This window comes from Pongo abelii, chromosome 2 (genome assembly GCF_028885655.2).
Source record: "Pongo abelii isolate AG06213 chromosome 2, NHGRI_mPonAbe1-v2.0_pri, whole genome shotgun sequence".
Classification (NCBI taxonomy): domain Eukaryota; kingdom Metazoa; phylum Chordata; class Mammalia; order Primates; family Hominidae; genus Pongo; species Pongo abelii.
In genome coordinates, this window is record NC_085928.1 from 182,898,445 (window position 1) to 182,914,779 (window position 16,335).

The following is a 16,335-nucleotide window of genomic DNA, read 5'->3' on the forward strand; positions in this document are numbered from 1 at the left end:
GGCAGAAATAAACCAAACATAACACAGAAATCAGCAAAGATCTATTTAGCACTTACTATTTGTCAGGCACTATTTAAGCCAATGGTGAACAGACAGAGATTTCCATGTCTCAGGAACTTATACTCTGGCAGAAAAACTCAATCAATCAACTCAAATTAAAATAAGCTTACTTATTCAAAGACAGAGATTGACTATATAAATAAGTAATTAAATAAATAAAAAAGTCAGCTGTGTGTCATTTTTAAGAGAATATTTTAACATGAGGGCATAAAATGTTGAAAGTAAAAGGATGTGAAAAAGAAATACTAGAAAAATACTAATCAGAATAAAACTAGTGAATTTATTAATATCAGACAAAATAGATTTTAATACAAAAAACGTTAACATTAAGGTGAAGAGTGTAATTACATAACAATAACATACAGTTAATAATCTTAAAACAGTAGGCACATTGATGCTGAAACAAAAAGTGAAAACTGACAAATTATAAGAATAATTGACAAATCTACCACTATTTTGGATTACTTTAACATCTTTTTTTTCCTATGTACTGATGTCAAGTAGACAAAAAATTGTAGCATCTAAAAGATATAAGTAATTTTCAAGCTTGATCCATCTAATGAATACATTTAAAAACCCTGCATTCCAAAATTAAAAAATGACATTCTTCTTGAGCCCAAGTGATATATTAATGACAGCTGACCATATATTAGGGCATAAACCAAACTTAACAATTTCAGGAATTATTAAAATTTAGATTATGTTTTTGAACATGATGCAATTAGGTTAAAAATCAATAACAAAGATAGCTACACATTTCTATACATTCAGACATCAAAAACTGTGTATTTAAGTAAGTCATGGCTCAAAGAAGATTTCGTAATGAAAGTTAGAAAATATTTTGAGATTAAATACAATGAAAATATTTTTCAAAATTTTTAGGGCACAACAAAAATCATTCTTGGAGAGAAATTTATAGTCTTTACTGAAAACGAGGGAAGATGTTGAAAATTATTGAACCTAGAATTCAGTGAAGAAAATTAGCAGTCTGTTATAAGTTTCCAAAACAGGACATAAAAGAAATAATAAATATAAGAGCAGAAAAGAGTTGAACGTAAGAAAAAGGATGCAATAGAAAAGTTCGACAATGTCAAAACATCTGGCGTAATATGAATAAATGACAACTTTTTAAACCTGACAAAGAATACTTATCAAAGATCTACAGCAAACTTTATACTTAGTGGTGGAAATTTAAAAGTCTTTTTAAATGGAACAACATGTAAATGCCTGCTATCACTCCTTTATTCAACCTTGTGTTGCGATCCCAGTCATAACAGTAGTACAATGAACAAACAAACCAAAAAGAAAGAATGAACATCTATATACTGGAACAGGGATGGATTTCTTAAATATGATACCAAACCACAAGCTATTAGGCTGTGGCGGGCGAATCACTTGAGGTCAGGAGTTCGAGACCAGCCTGGCCAACATGGTGAAACACCATCTCTACTAAAAATACAAAATTTAGCCAGGCATGGTGGCGCATGCCTGTAAATCCCAGCTACTTGAGAGGCTGAGGTACGAGAATTGCTTGAACCTGGGAGGCGGAGATTGCAGTGAGCCAAGATTGCACCATTGCACTCCAGCCTGAGTGACAGAGCGAGACTCCATCTTAAAAACAAAAACAAAAACAGAAACAAAATTATCAAATAACATTAAAATTTAAATCTCACTTCATCAAAAGTCACTGCAGAAAAGTCAAGCTCCTTAGAGATAAAATATAAAAACTTCAATAAATCAATAATAAAACTATTCAAAAAACCCAAGTGAACAAAAAGTACAAGCATGCAAATTGTAAGAATATAGAAATAGTAAAAATACCATTTTCATAAACTTGAAAATTTTTAAGAATTCTTCTATTTATCATTTAAGGAAATGTAACCACAGGACAAATAATGACAACAAAGATGTTCAACCTAATTAACAGTCATGGAAATGCAGTGAAAAGGCAACCTATAGAATGGGAGGAAATATTTGCAAATCATACATCTGACAAAGAATTTATATCTAGAATACATAAAGAACTCCTACAATTCGAAAACAGAAACAAAAAACAACTCAATTAAAAAATTGGGAAAGGACTTAAACAGACATTTCTTCAAAGAAGACATAAAAATGGCCAATAAGCACGTGAAAGATGCTCAACATCACTAATCATTAAGGAAATGCAAATCAAAACCACAGTGAGATACCACTTCATATCTGTTAGGATGGCTATTACCAAAAACCAGAAAATAACAAGTGTTGATGAGGACATGGGGAAATTGGAACACTTGTGCACTTCTGGTGAGAATGTGAAATGGTGTGGCCACTACAAGAAATGACATGACACTTACTCAAAAAATTAAAAATAGATTTACCATATGATCCAGCAATTTATATGCCAAAAATAATTGAAAGCAGGGAAATACTTGTATACCCATGTTCCTAGCAGCATGATTCACAGTAGCCAAAAGGTGGAAGCACCAAGTTTTTCTCAGTGGAAAAATAGATTAACAAAATGTGATATACACATACACTAGAATATTATTTAACCTTAGAAAGGAAGGAAAATCTGACATCGGCTACAACATGGATGAACTTTGAAGACATTATGCTAAGTGAAATAAGCCAGACACAAATGGACAAATACTATATGATTCCACCTGGAGCTGTCAAATTCATAGAGACAGAATATAGAATAGCCTTTGCTCGGGGATCCGGGGGGAGAAGAAAATGGAGAGTTATTATTTAATGTATAGAGTTTCAGTTTGGGAAAATGAAAAGGTTTTGTAGATGGATGGTGGTAATGGTTGCACAATAATGTGAATGTAGATAATGCTGCTGATCTGTACACTTAAAAGTGTTTAAAATGGTACATTTTACGTTGTATATATTTTACTATAATAAAAAAGGAATAATAAACAAATTTATGATAGTGATTACCTCTGGAGGGGAGGGAGTAGATTGGGATCCGAAAAATCTTGGGAACTTCAACTATACAATACTTTTAGTGTTTTATTTCTCAGATAAGATGGTAATTATGTAGGTGTTCATTATTTTTGTGTCTTTTAGCATATTTCAAATATTACATAACTAAAAAAATAAAAGCTTCTGATTCTTGTAATCTCAGAACAATTTGGACCAACCTTCTTTCTGAAGACAACTAGTATTCCTTGAAGAAATCTAAAAAGTAGATTTTTCTAAGAACATCAAAGAGCTAATAAGAAGGAGGAGGCAGAGCAAGATGTCCAAATAGAACTCTCCAGTGATTGTCTCCCTCGTGGGAACACCAAACTGGACAACTATCCATACAAGAAATACCTTCATAAGAACAAAAAATTAGATGAGCCATTACAGTACTTGATTTTAGCATCATATAAAGGAAAGAAGCACAAAAGAGGGAAGGGAAGATAGTCTTCAATTGCTGATGTCACCCCTCCCCCATTCCCTGGCAGTAGAGAGAGACTCTGTGTGTGTGGTGGAGGGAGAATACAGTAATTGTGGGACTTTGTATTGGAACTCAGTGCTGCCTTGTCACAATGGAAAGCAACATGGGGTCAGAACCCAGTCAGCACCCATGGAGGTAGCATTTAAATCAGCCCCAGCCAGGGAAGAATTCTCCATCTCAGCAGTCAGAACCTGAATTCTGGCTAGCCCCACCACCATGGGCTAAAGAAGCTCTGGGGTTCTAAATAAACTTGAAAGGTAGTCTAGGCTACAAGGACCTCAATTCTTGGGTAAGTTCTTGTGCTATGCTGGGCTTGGAGTCAGTGGACTTGGGGTACATGATGCTAGGGAGATACTGGCTGGGGTGACTATGGGAGTTCTTGTGTCACCTCTCCCCCAAACACAGGTAGTACAGCTCACGGCTCTGGGAGAGACTCCTTCCTTCTGCTTCAGAAAGGGAGAGGGATGAGTAAAGAAGACTTTGTCTTGCAACTTGGATACCAGCCCAGCACTATTCTCTCAGACAACATTACTAGACACAACCTGAGCTAGAAGGGAACCTGCTGCCTTGAAGGGAAGAGCCCAGTCCTAGCAGGGTACATCACTTGCTGATTAAAGAGCACTTTGGCCTGAATAAACATCAGAAATACCCAGGGAGTACTCACCAGGCACCTTGGGTGAAACCCAGGCCTATACTGGCTTCAGATGTGGCCACATTCCCAGCTGTGGTAGCCATGGGAAGAGACTCCTTCTCCTTTAGGAAAGGAGAGAGAAGAGTAAAGGGGACTCTGTTTTGCATCTTGGGCACCAGCTCAGTCAAGCAGGCTCCTGTGGTCCCCAATTTCAGGCCTTGGCTACTGGACAGCATTTCTGGATCCACCCTGGGCCAGAGGGAAGCCTCCTGCCCTGAAAGGAGAGACCCAGCCCTGGGAACGTTCACCACAAGCTGGCTGAAGAGCTCTTGGGCCTTGAGTGAACATTGACTGTAGCCAGGCAGTACTAGCCGTGAGTCTTCGGTAGCCGTGGCCCCAGGGGGAGACTCCTTCTGTATGAGCAAATGAGACAGAAAAATGGGAAGGACTTTGTCTCGTGGCTTGGGTGCCAGCTCAGCCACGTAGAACATAGCACCAAGTAGATTCCAAAGGTTCCCCTCTCCAGGCCCTGGCTCATGGACAGCATTTCTGGACTAGAGTTGGGCCAGCAGGGAACTCACCGCCCTGAAGGGAAGGATGCAAGCCTGGCTGGATTCACCACCTGCGGACTGAACAGCCCTTCGGCCTTGAGTGAATATAGGTGGTAGCCAGGTAGTGACTGGGCGGGTCTTGGGAGGGACCCAGTGCTTTGCTGTCTTTGCATCTTATCCAGCACAGTCCCATTTGTGGTGGCCATAGGAGTGCTTGTATCACCTCTCCCGAAGCTTCTCCCACAGCTCGGCACAGAGAGAGAGACTAAATTTGTTAGGGGAAAGGAAAGAGAGAGAATTAGAGTCTCTACCTGGTAATCCAGGGAATGCTTCTGGATTTTACCCAAGACCACCAAGGTGGTACTTCTATGAGTCTGCCAGAGTTACAGTGTTACAGGACTTTAGGTGCTCCCTAATGCAGAGATGGTTGCAGCGACCAAAGATTTAGATGACAACACTCAATTCTCTTTAAATACTTGGAAAACTTTCCCAGAAAGGATAGGTACAAGCAAGCCTAGACTACAAAGACAACAATAAACACTTCTTTAATAACTCTTCAAATAAACTCTTTATGCCCAGACATTGATAAACATCTACAAACATCAAGAACATCCAGGGAAACATGACCTCACCAAACAAACTAAATAAGGCACCAGGGAACACACCTCGGATTTCCTCTACATAATGCGTGCTCTGAGTACATGTGGGTTTGACTGGATTTGTTCATACCTTTCCAGAAACACCTCTCCACGTTAGCTTACATTTCCCTTGCATTCACAGAATATCTGAACAACCATCTGCATTGTTTACAATAGCAGATAGTGTAGGGGTAGAGATGCTGATTAGAAATGGAACACTACGCAGCCATAAGAAAGGATGAGTTCATGTCCTTTGCAGGGACATGGATGAAGCTGGACACCATCATTCTCAGTAAACTAACACAGGAACACAAAACCAAACACTGCACGTTCTCACACATAAGTGGGAGTTGAACAATGAGAACACATGGACACAGGGAGGGGAGCATCACTCACCGGGGTCTGTTGGGAAGTGGGGGGCAAGGGGAGGGAGAGCGTTAGGACAAATACCTAATATATGTGGGGCTTAAAACCTAGATGATGGGTTGATAGGTGCAGCAAACCACCATGGCACATGGATACGTATGTAACAAACTTGTACGTTCTGCACATGTATCCCAGAACTTAAAGTAAAATTAAAAAAAGAAAAAAGAATGAAACATGCCTACAAGATCTAGAAAATGATCTCAAAAGTACAAATATAAGAGTTATTGGCTTTAAAGAAGAAGTAGGGAGAGAGAGAGATTGGGTTAGAAGTTCTTCAAAATGATAACAGAACTTTCCAAACCTAGAGAAAAATATCAATATTCAAGTACAAGGTTATAGAACACCAAGCAGATTTAACCCCAAGAAGACTACCTCAAGGCATTTAATAATCAAATTCGCAAAGGCCATGGATAAATAAAGGATTCTAAAAGCAGCAAGAGAAAGGAAACAAATAACATACAAAAGAGCTCTGATAACGTCTGGCAGCCGACTACTCAGTGGAAACCTTATAGGCCAGGCTGGAGTAGCATGACATATTTAAAGTGCTGAAGGAAAAAGTACTTTACCCTAGAATAGTGTATCTGGTAAAAATATCTTTCAAGCACGAAGGAGAAATTAAGACTTTCCCAGACAAACAAAAGCTGAGGGATTTCTTTTTCTCTTTTTTTCTTTTAATTTTCTTATTATTTTTTGAGACAGGGTCTTGCTCTGTCACACAGGCTGGAGTTCAGTGGTGTGATCATGGCTAACTGCAGGCTTGACCTCCTAGGCTCAAGTGACCCTCCCACTCAGCCACCTGAGTAGCTGGGACTACAGATGTGCACCATCATGTCCAGCTAATTTTTAATTTTTTTGTAGTGATGGGGGTCTCGCTATGTTGTCTAGGCTGGTCTTGAACTCCTGGGTTCAAGTGATTCTCCCACCTCAGCTTCCAAAGTGTTGGGATTACAAGGGTGAGCCACCACGCCTAGCCAAACTGAGGGATTTCATTAACACCAGACCTGTCTATTCATAGGACAGAATATTATACAGCAATGACAATGAATAAACTAATGCTTTTTGCAACGTGGAAGAAGTTCATAAACAAATTATTGAGCAAAAGAAGTCAGATGCTCTTAGCAAAAGAAGTCAGATACAAAAGAGCATCTACTCTATGATTTTAGGTTTATAACATTTCAAAGCAGGCCAATTGAAGTCTAGAGTTTAGGAATACATAGGTGGTAATGCTATAAAGTAAGAAGGTAATTACTCTAAACTTTAGGACAGTAGTTACCTTGGTAGGGGGTAGGGAGTTGTTTGGGATTAATAAAGGGCCAGTACAGGGTATCTGGAGAGCTGGTCATGTTTTCTTTTTTGACTTGATGTTTACTCCATAATAAATTAGTTAAGCTATATATTAAAATGGACTTTTTTATGTGTGTGATACCATGGAATGTTTTTAAAAATAAAACTACTAAAAGCAATAAATAAATAAATAAATAAATAAATAAATGGGCTGGATGGGGCTCTACTTTAGTTGTAAAATGCAGTGATTATTTGTAGACTGTAAGATCATCAAGAAAATGCTAATGCTCGTAAGGTGTAGGTTAATTGCAAGCCAAGTATTCGAGGAGAAATAAATAGGATTTGAATGCCGAATGCGCAAAGAAAAAAAGATAACTCTACAAAATAAAAAAATTTGTAATTCTGTGTAACATTGACTTCAAAATTTTTTAAAATTCTCGATTTAAAACTGTTATATACTACTGAGAGTTCAGTCTTCAGAGATTTTAATGCTTGGCTGCATGATTTATTAGATAGCAGCACCTAATGATTAGCTATATTGTTACAGAGAGGCTACATTAGAAAACATAAGTAAAGTGATTCAGGAAAAATAAAGTGTTAACGGTTGAGCACTTACTTCACTCATATTGAGAACTCCCTCGCAGGCTAAAATGAGTTCTGCTTGTTTGTAAATGGTCATGCGGCTTTCTTATGTAGACTGAGATAATGGGGATGGGTAAGAACCTGAGAAACTGGTAAGACCATCAAGAATGACCGTGGAAGAGACTCATCAATTCATGAGGGAATAAATTTAGAGGACATATCTGGAGAATTTTGAGTAGGAAAGGAGATTGAGGGAAGCTGCCATGTGAATGTTTGTGTTTATGTACATGTGCGTTTTACAAGGTTTTGCTGAGCATTATGGATACAATATCTAAAATACCTGTTTAATTTCTACCACATACCCCATTACAACTGCCCTACCCTACCTCAACTCATGGGCTTTCTTGAGAGACTGCAGGAAAAATTTATATTACTTCCACTTATTTTTGGATTATTGACTGTTGTTTCTTTAAATGCAACCTGTCTGCCTTCTTCAGTCAGATCCCCTAAGACGATATGCTAAGCAGAAGGCATTGTAGTTTCAGGGGTTTCAGGTGCAGTGGATGATGGAGACCAGAGGCAAACAGCACTGTCACCTGCTACTGCAAAGGACAAGTGAACTGCTGGTTGAGAAGTGGTTAAATGGAGGTGAACTCCATTAGATGGAGCAATGCCAGAGCACCATACTTCCCATTGGGAAGATCAACATTTTAATATTTTAAGAACAGAGAATTTAGCCCCATATGTGAGGGATTTCTTTACCTTGGGAATGATTTTCTGATTCTAAGAAGAATTCTGTGGTGTAAATATTAGATGATTTATCATCTTATAACCAACCTGGCTTTAACACTTTCATAAATATTGGGGATGAAGACTGTTTAATTCTATAACTTTTTCTGTTTGAGAAAACTAGTTACAAAGAGGAAAATAGTGATTTTGAAAACTCTTGATCATGATAAAATTACAATAATTTAAAGAAGAAAGAATAAAATGAGAAATGTTAACTTCATGTTTTAGAGAACATAAGAATGTATTATTCTTACTGGTAAATGATGACTAAACAAGAACAAGCTTATAAATTTCAATGAAAAGTAATTTTTAAAGGTCTATTTTAAAACAATATATTATTTATCCGAACATACATATTTACTCTTGGGATTTAAATTGCATTGGAAAGACAAAATATGACTCTATCCACCTAAGTGTTAAAGTAGTTGATATCTGATCCAGAAAACTTTTCTATTAAACATTACTAACCACAGATCCATTACTGAATATTTATTTATTTAGCAAATAAATCTTGATATTTTCATCAAGAGGAGACTGATGAAAGGATATGCTGATTGTATTACTTTATTATTATTAAAATACAACCATGCAAGAATAAGAACTATGCAGAATTGCATTATTTTATTGGAATATATGAATAAAAATCTCAAGCCAAATCTTTATAAATGAAAACATAAAAATTCTGGGGCTGGTAAATTACTATTTGTTTTATATATCCTGACTACTCTGTATGAATCAAGCTAGGTTTTTTTCTTAAATAATAAAAATGGGTAGCTATACTGCTAAAAAAAATCAGTAATTTTTTTCTCCATGAAATATAATACAATACAGCTCTATTATAATATGACTTCAAGATTTTGATGGGTTTTATTATATTCCTGAAACAGAAAAGGATGCACAATAAGTTCCTGAGCATGTATAAACCTGGTTATTCTACAAGGCAGATTTGAATTTTAACTCTCCCTCATCAGTCTCATAGAAATTATAAGGGTAATATAATCCTATACCTGCCACTGGAAGTGAATGGGTCTTCTCATGATAAATCACTGTAAAGTTAATATATAATGTGATTGGCTTATTTGATAATTTTTTAAAAAAAAATTTAAACCTAAATACATTTCAGAATGAATTAATTTTATACTTTTCCCCCTTGTGTCTGTTTTTCCCGTGGATATCCCTGACAAGGGTGACTGTGAATTGGGGGCTGGCTGGAGAGAAAATACTGCCTGGAGGAGCTCCATTGTGAATACTCTCCCTGCTCATCACCAGCACCTCTGCCAGCTTGTGCTGGGCTCATGGCACTGTCACGTGACCAGGGAGCAGTAAACTCAACACTATCTATGCTTGATGAAGGTGACCTAAAGTTGGGCAGAGTTTCTGAGTTGGAGGTTTGCTTGCCAGCCTCCATTGGGTGAATTAAATATGCTAGTCTCCAAGTTTTAATGATAATAATTACTTCTCCAGCAAAACTTTGATAGGTAGACTCTTCATCCAAAATCTTCAAGGTACAGATTGTACGACCTTCATCTGTTGATTATTTATTTAGATGACTTCTATAATTTAGAAATTCTTACATATAGCTTCCATTTCTCTTGCTGCAGTGAAAGCTTCATAATTGTATTTTATCTCTTGGAGCATCAGTGTCTCTCTGGAAATATTATCTTTCTGTGGGCGGGTACAAACACATGTTTATGAGAACATCATCTGTAGCTGTCTGTGGAGGGGGGGAGTGTGAGGTAGAGGAATAGATATATGTACAAATGCTGAGTGTTTTTGAGGATGGAGTAGGCTGCATGTGGATGAGTGTTTATTTGATCGAGTTAGCAAGAACTTGTTGTATACACTGTAGATGGAGTAGGAAGCTGCCTACTTGTTATGATGTAGGGCAGATAAATACGATAAAGTTGCCAGATTTAACAAAGAAGCTCCAAATCTCAGTGGTCTAAAGAGAGAGAACTGTTTTTTGTTCATGTGGGTATTCACAGTATTCAGAGGGTGACCATCTATACGGACATTCAGGAATCTAGCTTCTTTTGTTTTGCAGCCCCTTTCCATGCTTCTCCCCACTCAGCCAGTGGATGGGGAAAGAGAATTTTACATAGGAGGGTTTTATGGGCCAGGCCTGGAAGTGACATATATCATATCTGTCCGTTTTTCCTTGACCATTACTCAATCAGAAATCTTCATCTAATTGGAAGGGAGGCTGGAAATGGATTCTAGATGTATGACAGAGGTAAAAAGAAAAGAGTTTGGGCCGGGTGCAATGGCTCATGCCTGTAATCCCAGCACTTTGGGAGGCCAAGGTGGGTGGATCATGAGGTCAAGAGATCGAGACCATCCTGGCCAACATGGTGAAACCCTGTCTCTACTAAAAATGCAAAAATTAGCTGGGCATGGTGGCGTGCACCTGTAGTCCCAGCTACTTGGGAGGCTGAGGCAGGAGAATCACTTGAACCCGGGAGGTGGAGGTTGCAGTGAGCTGAGATCGCACCACTGCACTACAGCCTGGCGACAGAGTGAGACTCCATCTCAAAAAAAAAAAGAAAACAGTTTGGTAAACAACTAGCCAGTTTTTGCCATATTAAGTGGCAACAACCTCTATTCCCAAACTGCTCTGTTTATCCTACATAATTCTTTTAATTAGAGTCAGCCTTCCATTCCACAATTAGAGCTTTGATTTTAGTTGAAAATATTCTCTAGGAAAAGGGAAAAATATGGTCAAATATTCATGCTGAAGTATAAGTTACTAAAGTCACATTCTTTCTTAGGAGCAGGTGTATTCTCAGTACTACCTAGAATACTGTGTAAATAAATGTTCGCTGAATAAATGAATAGATGAACAACCCCCCTCCCACCTCAATCTCCATTGTAGATCCTCTTCTTGTCCTAAGGGTCCTGGCTTGCTGGAGAATGCAGCAAGGGAAAAATGGCAGAGTAACATAGCCAGTTGAAGAGAGGGCTACGACAATTTCCAGTCTTCTGTGGAATGGAGGGGATTTATTGAGTAAGACTCAGAAAGTGGCTGGGTTCACAAGCCAGCAGTCCAGCAGGAAGAGGAAATCTCAGAGAGTGGCTCTAGTTTGGACCAACTGGTATGGTAAGGGTGGTTGGCGTACATATGAAGAAGCAACTACACCAATAAACAGAATGGAGAACCCATGTAGGTGCCTTGGTTCACTTAATGGGCCACATAAATGAATCCATCAGGTCCTGCTCAAGACACCAGAGCTGATCTCAGGTAGCACCAGCCGTCTGATAAGCAGCTGTACCAGCCTGCTACAGACTGAGACGAGGATGTCTCCCTTATGTGTTCACTGACCCTTTTGGACACAGGGTGTGCTTGAGCTCTATGAAAGCTAAACCAAACCACAGGAAGAAGAAAAACTCGTGAAAAGGAGAAGGAAGCTGGTGAATGTGGTTAGATAGGTTCTAAATATAGATTAATTTTAGAAATGACTGGATTATACTGAGTGCCCTGGGATGAGACAGAATGTATTTTGGCTCTGGGCAGAGCAAAGAAGAAAATAGATAGGTAAAACGTATAGACTCTTATGTTTGCACACATCTGCTGTGTGTCTAGTCATACTGGTTGCATGAATATATGTTACAATAAATAGCTGAATAAATTTTCATCAGGATAGAAGCTTCTTAAATTCTATCTACAAGGCTGATAATAGGAGGATGCATTAGTTTGATCTCACGCTGCTAATAAAGACATACACAAGACTGGATAATTTATAAAGGAAAGAGGTTTAATTGACTCATAGTTCCACATGGCTGGGGAGGCCTCACAATCATGGTGGAAGGCAAAGGAGGAAGAAAATCACATCTTACATGGCAGCAGGCAGGAGAACTTGTGCAGGGGAACTCCCATTTATAAAACCATCAGATCATGTGAGACTTATTTACTACCATGAGAACAGTATGGGGGAAACCACCCCCATGATTCAATTATCTCCACCTGGCCATGCCCTTGACACTTGGGGGTTATTACAATTCAAGATGAGATTTGGGTGGAGACACAGCCAAAAGACATCAGAGGATTCTGGTTTTTGGAAACTACCAAGAAAACAAAGTGTCTACTCTTCTAGGCCCTATCTGTCTTTATGTTACTTACTTCTTAGCTATTACCTTCGGCTACTGATGCAGCTCTAATCACCTCTCTGCATCTTCTGGGAGAGGTGTCCAGAGCTAAAAAATAACACCTGACCTTTCCTCTTCCCACGCTGTGTGCCCTTAGCCACCTTGGAATTGCCTGGGGGAAAAAGAGATACCTCCAAGACTGTGCACATACAGTTAATAACAGTTCTTTCACTGTTATTCCAGCAATGGCTTTGGGGAAACCCTTTAATAATTTGCAACAGAGGTAAATAATGTCACCAATGCAGTAGCATTGTTAACCCAAAGCACAGTTTCCACAGAGCAAAGAACTTTATCAGTCCCAACGAAATTGAAATTCTAGACTCTTTTCTCTACCTCACGTTCCTCCTCCAGAAGCTGTCTTTTCTATCAAGATTCTGTATAGCACTAGCATACTCTAGCAGTTTGTAATTATAAAATAATAGAAACAATCATTAGTAACTTATAATTATCTTCTCTCCCAAAGTGTAAGATTCTTTAGCATGAATCATCTTGCCAACAGATCATAATTCATCTTGATAACAGGTTTGATAGAATTACATGAGACATGAGTCTGGCTCATTAATGTTATTATTGTTTTTAAACTCTTGGCAGTGGTGCTTCCGAACTATTAATTAATCTTCATGACTGCTCTGTGAAATGGATTAAATATAACTAAACTTATTCTACCAGAAGAGAAATCGGCAAACTGGTGATCTCCTCAGTGAATCTCTCTTCGTTACCAATGGATCTGGGAGTGGAAATGGAAATAGCTGAATCAAACTCATTTTTCCATAATGCTAGATAGATATGACTTTTATGTGCTGGTAGCATACATCCTCCAAAAAATCCTTTAAATATTCATAAGAATAATGAATAATTTGTAACAATTAACAAAAAATATGAGTTCGAAGACTTTTTTTTAACCTGCTTTCTTATGAAATGCTCAAACTAAGTAAATCAGCACAAATGTTTATTATGGCCCGTATTATGCTTTCTCCTCTTCCCTTTCTCTGCCCTCAAATTACCATTGTTCCTTAGGGATTTACTATTCTGTTATCACTAGTGGGATTTATTTGATATCTTTCCCTTGAAGAGCATGAGGGAATGTGGAGAAAAGTACGAAATCCATAGGACCTACATTTCATGTTTTTGTCCCATGGAAATAGTGTAGCTTGATGGCATGTTCACGGGTTCAAATCCAAAGCCTGTCTAATTTTCTGTGCATCTTTGGAAAAGCTATGTGTCTTCTCTGGTTATTGTTTTCTTGTTCCTAAATGGGAAGCATCTTACCTCATGGATTATGGGAATATCAAGAGGTAATGAATGTAGAGTGTCTGACACCTTAAAAGTGATCAATAATGGAGTACATCATTAACATTATAATTCGGTGACTCAGCCCCAAAACTCTGAGAGAAGGAATGAAGGGGCCTGAATAGAAGGATGTGATATCAGGTGTATGCATTTAGAGATTTTCTTAACACGGAAGTCATTGTTGAGTATCTTCTAATTTAATGCCAAAAAAAAAAAATCCTCCTCTTAAACCAAAATAATACTTGATGCACAGTAGGTAGTACAAAATATTTTTTGCATGAATGAATGAGAACAAGTGATTTCCAAAGACGAAAAAAGTGAAAAAGCGTAATACCAGTTGTGTCCTCTGTGGTACTCTTAGCTATCCAGATCTCATTTGGATACCAGTGATTCAAGAGCATAAGGAAGGAAGAAGGTTTGAGGTGTGAGATAGATGGGGGAAAAAGTAGAAATAGTAGGGACTGGAAAAAAAATCCATCAGCAGGAAAATACTATAATCATCTGATTATCCTTTACTGATAAAGGATAAGGGGAAAGATGGCATTTTACCACAGGTCATTCCTCCATTTTTTAAACTGTTAGATTTTCTAGGTTTTATCCCTACTTCTTAAAATATAGAAATACGAAAGTACAAGAAATATTGTGCTAGAACTATAAGGCTACCCTTATTTAAAACCTTAAAAATTTCTTTCCGTTTCAAGTCATCAGATGAAAACAGCGTACTCCTAAAACAGAAACAATAAACTAATAAACCAGAAAGAACCCTGTATTTGTTTTATTGGAAACAAAATATCAGCTGATAACTTGAAGATATTGAATCTTACCTGTGTAGATATACTCTGCATATGCAGGATGAGTTTTTGTGAAAACATCTTTTACTTTTTCTATTTTATCAGCTCTTATTTTTGTCGCAAATGGTGTATACATAACCGAGAAAGATTCAGCTCTGGTGATGGCTTCCTCAATCATGGCCTAAGAGGAAACAAACAACCCATTTGGCATCAATAACAATATATGACTTTTTAAGAATGTAAAAAATATAATTACCTTTATGGATGACTTAAAAATCTATATACTGTACTGCAAAGATAACATATTTTGGTCTTGAATATTCATTAGAAGAAAATTTTAATTAGTTCTGGAAATACTATTTCATATTAAGAAAATCAATTAAATGAGGAAAGTTTGTAAACAGGCACCTCTAAACTGAGCTTGTCTTAAGATAAAAATATAAATTCTATTTCCTAAGGTGTCATGTTTTACTTGATTTTAAAAGTCAAATTCTTAAGTCTGACATTCTAATTAACTTACTCTTGAGCAGACATTGGTGAGCAATTTGAATATGGAGAGATTTCTTTTAAAAACTAAATTAAATATCTAAAGTATATTCTGTAAATAACACGGCAAACTAGACAGACGGCATTTTTTGTTTTCTTTTTCCAATACCTGGGAAAGCCTTTTGGAATTAAAAAAGAATCCTTCCTCAATTTCCTCCCAGAAAAGCTTCCCTTCCCTCCAGATCACAAGAGCTGTTTAAGGTAGCTTTGGCTATTTAAGAATTTCTTTACATTATTTTTGCTTATGTACCATATTCTTGATAAAGCCCTGCCATCATCCTCAGCTTCCTGTTTTAAATAGGTCCATTACTATTTGTAACAGACCTAAAAGAAAGTTATGTGAAGTTTTAAGAGGAACTTATTCCTTTCCTACAACTTTTCCTTCTAATGAGGCTTGAACATTGAATAAAATGTGGAAGTGTCTATGGTTACCTCAGTTTTTTAATATGACATAAAAGCATGTTATAAAACAATCCATTTTTATTTATAGGAATGAAATTTTCCCAGACAACTAAGGTACCAACAAACAATAAGGAAAAATAATAGATACAAGCTTTTCAACAGAGAAAAAACCATTTAACAAACAACAATTTACATTATTACCTTCACAGTATTTTGAAAACAAGTTTTCCATTGATAATAAAAACAACAGGGAGTTGATTTTAAATTGAGAAGTCTAAATAAACTTGTTCATTGCTTGCTTCATTTCTTAGTGACTTCAAATGCCTCTATGATCATCTACATTGCTTGTAAAAGAGCAGCTTTGCAATTGTTTTCTGGAGGCAAAGGGTCTTCCTTTCTCTGAGACTAGCTTAAAATTATGTAAAAGTTAGTGGTGGACAAATTTCTGAATGAAATTCAACAAATTATTGGATAATTGAATGCTAGAACTTACATGGCCTTCAGCATTGTCCTGTTCAAGTTCAAGGAACTGAATGGGGAACAGAAAATACATAGCAGTTCTTCCAAACCCAGAGCCAGCCCTCAGATGGAGTTAGTGATGGAGTGCATGGCAAATAAAGGAAGAGACCAGACAAGGAATTGCTGGATGTGGAGACCTGGATGCCAGCTTTGGAAGGCTAATGGGGATAATGCAGGCAGCAGGTCTGGGATTCAGAGTTGTGGATTAGGAACTCAAGTAAGGTGTTTAGGCACCAAGTATTAATCCTTCAGC

General features: G+C 37.4%; 1 protein-coding gene across 1 annotated transcript in view; it reads right to left on the reverse strand.

Annotated features, from left to right (window-relative positions):
- SPATA16 (spermatogenesis associated 16) overlaps window positions 1–16,335 on the reverse strand; it is a 258,898-nt gene that overhangs the window by 53,338 nt on the left and 189,225 nt on the right. Inside the window, exon 6 of the mRNA XM_002814293.4 lies at window positions 14,649–14,796. Within this exon, the coding sequence (XP_002814339.1) occupies window positions 14,649–14,796 (148 nt within the window). The remainder of the gene's footprint in view (window positions 1–14,648; window positions 14,797–16,335) is intronic.